The sequence below is a fragment of the Hakea prostrata genome, chromosome 1 (genome assembly GCF_041222555.1).
Source record: "Hakea prostrata isolate BN-2017 chromosome 1, UWA_Hpros_2, whole genome shotgun sequence".
Lineage (NCBI taxonomy): Eukaryota > Viridiplantae > Streptophyta > Magnoliopsida > Proteales > Proteaceae > Hakea > Hakea prostrata.
In genome coordinates, this window is record NC_142600.1 from 46,942,675 (window position 1) to 46,950,152 (window position 7,478).

Below are 7,478 nucleotides of genomic sequence, written 5' to 3' on the forward strand. Positions count from 1 at the left end.
AAGAGACCAAAAGTGAGCTTGAGGGGTTTTAGGCATCAGCCTAAGGTTCCTGTTCCCATGTATCGGGAGAAACGTCGTCGGGCCGAGGGGTATGCTAGTGAGGGTGATAGTGATCAAACCAAGAGGTATAACCTGACCGGGGATCGTCTAAATGACCTCCATGAGCAATCCTCAGATGAGGAGAGATCCGGGTCTTGCGGCAGTTCCACCCAACATGATGATCCTCGGCTCCTTGTAGAAATTCATGAGATGTTTCGTAAGGATAAGGAAAAAAGAGAAAGTCAGGTCCCAGCTGTTCAACCTGCTCAAGATGAAGTAGAGGCCGAAGTAGGGACCGAAGTAGAGGCCGTTCCCAGTGTTGAGTCTCGGGAAGGTCCTGCTCACAGTTCAAATTCAAATCCTGCCCCTGCCTCCGATTCCGCCACTCCTTCTACCCAGAGTTCTTTGAGACCCGAGTCTACTGCCACTTCCCGGGATCCTCCCGCTTCATATTCCCAAGCTTTTCTTAGAACAGATGTCCCGTCTACCTCCCGGGTATCTATATCGAAAGCTCCACCTCGTCCACCTTTTCAACGTCTCAGTGGTTTTCGGGGGGCTATTCCCCGTAAACCCGATCGTAAAAAACTGGATCTTGCTGCTCTAGCGCTGGCCGAGTTAAGCCTTTGAGTCCTTGGCATGTTGATTTTGTCCATAATTCCTTGGGACCAGAATTTTACCTCTGTTCCCTTTTTCCTGAAGACTTAGATAGATTTAAACTTAGCTTTGGTATACCCGAGGGGTATCAAATTATCCTTCCAACTGATAGTCAGAGGGTGAACAATCCACCAAAGGGATTTTATCCCTTGTACTATGATGCCTTCATCGGGGGGTTGCATCTTCCTTTGCACTATCTTTTCGTCGATGTGCTCGACCACTACGGGCTTAGCCCGTCTAATTTGAGCCCAAACAGTTGGTGAATCATGATCAGGTTCGTCGGCTTCTGCCATTCTTTGGGAGTCTTCCCGACCTTCGGCTTGTTTCATCATTATTACTCTCTTCATCCTCATAGCCAACGTGGTTGGTTTTTTTTTTCAAAAAGAATTTCCTCTTCTCAAGGAAATTTTCTTTTGAAAGACTCCCTCCCGTCCACCACCAAGAAGTGGAGGGAATTTTATCTTTTCTTCAAGCCACCTTCTCCCTAGCCCTTCCGTACTCAGTTCCAGGAAGTACCAAAGGAGAAAATTGAATGTCTGAATATCCCAGTCGTCCTATATCCCGAGGAGGAGAAATATATCAAGATCATTAACCAGGTCGACGATGATGAATTTGCAGTCCATGGGTATTCCATGGAGTATGAGTCGGTGCTTCAGATATGGGGTTTCTCCCCGAGTAAGTCTTTGCTTTTATGCTTTTCCTTCGTACATGCTGTGCTGACCTGATTATACCTTCTTTGTTTTGCAGTGAGTCATAATATCTCTGAGGATGGTCTGCTGGCAATGGCTCTTGGGAAGATGGACGAGGCAAAAAGGAGAAAGCCTGTGCCTACCAATACACCTTCTTCCGGAGTATTGAAAGCAAAAACTCCCGTGCAAGTTTCTGTACCAACAAAGATTGCTCCCCCTACGGGCCGACCTTCTTCGGAGCCTATTACAGTCGGGACTGAGAAGAGTCCAAAGAAGAAAGCTCCTGCTTCGGGAGCTGAAAAACGGAAGGCAGACGGGATTCCTCGTCTTCCTAAGAGGGTTCTTATTGACGAACCTACTTGGGAGGTTGTGCCCTCTCCTTCAGCAGGCGATCCCAATTTTAACACTGTTTTTAGTGATTCTGGGTATGCCGAGCAATGGCTGAATCAGGCCACAAATGATGCCGACCAGATGTATTTGCAGAATCTCCCGACCGAAGACTTGAGGGCGTCTGAGGCCCTCTTGGCGGTTGAGAAGAACGAGAGGCCCAGCTGAGGGATGAGTTAACAGAACTGAAGTCCTCGGGGAAGCAGATCTTCAGGCGAGATGTCCTTGAGGAATACTTTGAGACCGAAGAGTTCGGAAAACTTTCGCTGGCCATTGCTACTCCCGCCTTTAAGAGGGGATTATGTGTAGCTTTTAAGAAGGTGTTGGAAAAGACTGAGCTTCCTCGTCCCAACGATCTGAAACTTCTTATGGATCCCCAGATTTATGATGAACTCAAGCTGCCCCGACCGGATGATCTTCCCGAACTCGAATTCTTCCCTTTTCCTGTTGCCACTGATTATATTGACCCTAGTCCCGAACTACCTCCCGAGGAAGGAGTGGAAGAGGAGGAGGATAAAGAGAAAGAAGATTCAAGGGCTCAGGAAGAGGCCGAAGGTTTTGAAGGTGATGATCCTGAGGGGACTTTCGTCGAGGAGGAAGGCAATGGCTCCCTGACTGAGACTGCTGTAGAGATACAGGAGTCCCCTGAAGGTGTGGTCGAGCTTGCCACAAAAGAGAATCTTCCTGGAAGCCCCTCCGTGAAGAAGGATTGAAGACCTTCCAGTTTTTATCTCCTAATCTTTTTATGTAACTCTCCCGAACAATGTAACCATTTGATGAATGAATCAATGATTTTGCTGTTGGTTGTTTGTTGCATCTTTTTAACTGAATTAGTGCGAATAGACAAACGGGAATATCCCGAATGAATGTTATCTTTTAACGAAAAGATGTTAAGTCCTTTTTCAAGGCGCAAAGAGACAAACGGGAGGGACCCGAATGAATGTTATCTTTTAATAAAATATATAAGTCCTTGTAAAAGGCGCAAAGAGTCAAACGGGAAAGACCCGAATGGATGTTATCTTTTAAGAAAAGATGTAAGTCCTTGTAAAAGGCGCAAGTGTAAACGGGATAGACCCGAATTTATTCTATCTTTTAAGAAAAAGATATGTCCTTGTAAAAGGCACAAAGAGTCAAACGGGAAAGACCCGAATAAATGTTATCTTTTAAGAAAATATATAAGTCCTTGTAAAAGTCGCAAAGAGTCAAACGGGAAAGACCCGAATGGATGTTATCTTTTAAGAAAAGATGTAAGTCCTTGTAAAAGGCGCAAGTGTAAACGGGATAGACCCGAATTTATTCTATCTTTTAAGAAAAAGATATGTCCTTGTAAAAGGCGCAAGTGTAAACGGGATAGACCCGACACTTATAAGGGCTATTGTAGAACTTTCTTAAATTGGTGGAATTCCAAGAACGACCGATCGGTTTTCCAGTTTCTATGTCTTTCAGTTGGTATGACCCCGGCCTTGTTTCTTTGTCTACCAAGTAAGGTCCTTCCCATGTTGGAGTTAACTTTCCTTGATTCCTCAGATCTGAAGCCCCAGTTCGTCTCAACACTAGATCTCCCGATCGATATCTTCGGCCTTTGACCCGAGAATTGTAGTGTTGTGCTGCTCTTTTTTGATACAGCTGATTCCATTGTTGTGCCCTTGTTCAGACTTCTTGCAAAAGGTCTAGGTTCTCCCTTAGGCCCTGGTCATTCTAGCTTTCATAAAAAATGTCGTATCGTAACGATCCAGCCAACACCTCTACAGGAGCTAAGGCTTCAGTTCTATAAGCAAGGCAAAAAGGAGTTTCTCCAGTCGGGGTTCACACCGTAGTTCTGTACGACCACAGGACACTCGGGAGTTCCTCAACCCACATTGCCCGATTATCCTCCAATCTCTTATTGATCCCATCAAGAAGTGTCCTGTTGGAGACTTCTACTTGACCATTGCTCCGAGGGTAGGCAACTGAGGCCAACCGATGTTCTATGTGGTATCGCATACAAAAGGATTTGAATCATGCTCCTTCAAACTGTTTTCCATTGTCCGTCACTAGGATCCGAGGTATCCCGAATCTGTATATAACCTTTTCTTCGAAAAAAATTTCCATCTATTTTTCTGTAATGGAGGATAACGGTTTAGCTTCGACCCATTTTGTGAAGTAGTCTATTGCAACCACCATGTATTCCTGATTCTTGGGAGCCTTCGGTAATTTCCCAACTAAGTCCATTCCCCACATTGCAAATGGCGTCGGGTTTGAGACAGATATCATGGGAATTGCTGGTAACTTTGGGACATTAGCATGTTTTTGGCATTGTTCACATTTGCGAACATACTCAATTGCGTCCATTTGCACAGTAGGCCAGAATATGCCCGAGCGTAATACTTTTTGTGCCAATACCTTTCCGCCCATATGTGCGCCACAGATGCCCTTGTGAATTTCAGCTAGGGCATAGCGTGCTCGGGATGGCCCGACACATCTCAAGAGAGGTTTTGTGAACGATCTTTTATACAGTTGATCCCTGATAATGGTGAACCGAGCCGCCTGATTCTTGATTCTTTTGGCTTCCTTCGGATCCGTCGGGAGAGCATCATCCCGAATGTATTCTATCAGAGGTGTTGTCCATTCGGGCTCATTATTGATGTCAAATGTTTCTACCTCCTGGATACTCGGGCTGCTTAGTTCTTCAATATAATATGCCGAGTCCATGTTTTTGTAGTTTGCCAAGGATAGCCGAGAAAGTTCATCTGCCTTTTCATTCTCCTTCCTGGGTATCTGTCGGTAAGTTACCCGATCGAAGTAAGCTTGGCATTGCTCGACTTTGGCCAAATATCTAGCCATTCTTTCGTCCTTCGCATTGTACTCTCCCTTGATTTGATTAACAACAAGTTGGGAATCACTTCGTATTTCTAATTCCCGAACCTTGAGTGCTCGAGCCACTCGTAATCCTGCTATGACAGCTTCATACTCAGCTTCATTATTTGAAGCCGGGAAGTTAAATCTCAGTGCATAATTTATGGTGAAGTCTTCAGGACTGCTGAGTGTCAAGCCTGCTCCCGATCCCGAAGTACTACTTGAGCCATCAACATGTAGGATCCAAAAGTCTGATGCTTTAGTTGTGTCCGCCTGATTCTCCCTTTGGGGTAAAGTGCTTTCCACAATGAAGTCGGCTAGTACCTGAGCTTTTATCGTCGTCCTCGGTTTGAACTCGATTTGATATTCGCTAAGTTCCACCGACCATCCGACCATCCTTCCTACCACATCAGGCCTTTGAAGTATTTTCTTTAATGGAAAATTGGTCGGGACAATTATCGGGTGTGCCTGAAAATAGGGCCTTAGTTTTCGGGACGCCACAAGAAGAGCTAATGCCTGCTTATCCACGTCCGGGTATCGTGTCTCCGCATCTATCAGTACATGACTTACATAATAGACCGGGTTCTGGATTGTATCCCTCTTGACCAACACCGCACTAACCGCCGTTAGTGAAATCACAAGATAAACTGTGAGAGTTTCCCGGTTATAGGCCATGCCAAAACAGGTGTTGTCCCGAGAGACATTTTGAGTTGATCAAAAGTCTGCTGGCATTCCCCCATCCATGTGATTGCTCCCGAACTTGATGTGGTTTTTAATGCCTTGAAAAAAGAATTACACTTCTCTCCTACCCGGGATATAAACCGGTTTAAAGCAGCTACCCTCCCGGGTAAACACTGGATTTCCTTTATCGTAATGGGTGGCGCCATCTCGATCAGTGCTTGAATATTTTCCGGTTTGGCCTCTATTCCTCTCTGAGAAACCATGAACCCGAGGAACTTTCCCGAAGAAACTTCGAAGGCACATTTTTCAGGGTTCAGGAGCATTTGGTACGTTCTAAGCATATCGAATGTTTCTTCTAAGTCGGTCAAATGCCCTGCCCGAACCAAACTCTTCACGAGCATGTCGTCAATGTAAACCTCCATGTTCCTCCCGATTTGGCGTTGGAAAATTTTATTGACAGCTCTCTGGTATGTGGCCCCTGCATTTTTCAAACCGAAAGGCATCACTCTGTAGAAGTAACTTTCCCAATCTGTCATGAATGAAGTATGTTTCTTGTCCTCCCGACTCATCAAGATCTGATTGTGTCACATCCTCCCAGCCGGTACCCTAACTGGCATACCCGAGAGTGTGATCCACAGCCCCGAAGATCAAGTAATGAGGAAATCATCCTCCCACATACAATAACATAATCATAAACAGGAAATAATCAGGGTTTAGAATATTATAAACAAAAGATTTAAAGTCAAGAAATGAATACTCAATATAATCAGAGTGCAAAAATGATACCAGATGTAATCACATCAAAAGAAGTAGAGTAGAGGCAGAAACTCACTCCACAAAATACAGCGGAACGCAGAATGTAAGTCTAAAAGAAATAACAACTAAATCAAAGGAACTAAGAGAAATATCTAACACCAAGGTTTTCTATTCTATAAATAACGTCTTCAAAATAGTGGACTTCATCAAGATGTTCCACGTATACGTTGTCTTTAATCGTAGTACGCAGCTTGATCAACTGAGGGATCATCAGAGTAATCTTGATGGTTGCCAACACCTTGCGTGTAGTACGCTTCATCGGCTTGCGCTTCATCGTACTGTTCTCCATAGTAATCAGTACCTGTAGAATAGTCTAACAAAAACAATGTACAAAAGGAATGAGTTTCGAAGAAACTCAGTAAGGTAGTTAATCCATAACAACATAAATAACATGGAAGCAAACCATAACAAGATGCAATGCAATATGAAACAAGTAAGGTATGTATGCATCTAAACTCTATGTATGCTGGTCTCTATGGCAGACATGCTTTAAGTCATAGCAACGTACTTCTTTGGGAAGGTCTCAATCACTCATCATCAGTTGGTAATGGGTCCGGCATCCCTCAGGACAAACCATGGCAGGGGGTTAAGTCAACACACTCTCTCACAACCATTTGGCATAAGTACTGGTGCATGTCAGGGAAAAGCCTAGACCAATGCAAGTCATCTACTCAGTTACATCAACTCAGGTCTAGATACTTCCATTCCTCGCCCCTGATGATCCTTTCCGGTATCCTTTCCACTAGAGTCCTAATAGTCCCTGACTACGGACTCATCAACCCTATTGGTTATTCACATATGGTAAACGGGAAGCTCTCATGTCCTCTCACGGGTTGGTTACCGGTCTTAAGCGCCCATGAGCCCAAGTCTAGCCATATGCAACCCTCCAATAAATGGCCTCTTTCGAGTATCCACAATGTGATCCATGTCCTCTCACGGATTGGTTACCGGCTTGAGCACCCACGAATCCCCATTGCTACCACGGGTCGTTCGGTCTCAATACCCTTCCGAATCGGGTCTGATATAACAGGGTTACAACCTAACCAAACACTGCTAGACAGCCCTAGGTATGACAACCAATGATTCGGGAAAGCGTCGATGGGCAACCCCGGAAACATCCCATACTATTTCCGATAATGTCCAAGGACAGAAGTGTCAAAAGGACACCTCCCAATCCCAAACCAAACTCAGATCAGTCATGACATACACAACCAGTATTTCATCATATAAAAGAGAATGTAAAAGCAAAATCAGATTCAGCAGTGATAAGTAATTCATATAACATGAATAATGAAAAAGATGATATAAACAAGTGCTACTGTTCTCACAGTAGGAGATCAGAATTAAAGTACAACAACAGTAGGTAATCTCATAGTT

General features: G+C 44.5%; 1 protein-coding gene across 1 annotated transcript; it reads right to left on the bottom strand.

The window, feature by feature from the left end:
* Positions 1-3,860: 3,860 nt before the first annotated feature.
* On the bottom strand, positions 3,861-5,279 carry LOC149029048 (uncharacterized). The gene has a single exon (XM_089141442.1). The coding sequence runs from the start codon at positions 5,277-5,279 to the stop codon at positions 3,861-3,863; it is 1,419 nt and encodes a 472-aa protein (XP_088997568.1).
* Between the last annotated feature and the right edge of the window lie 2,199 nt (positions 5,280-7,478).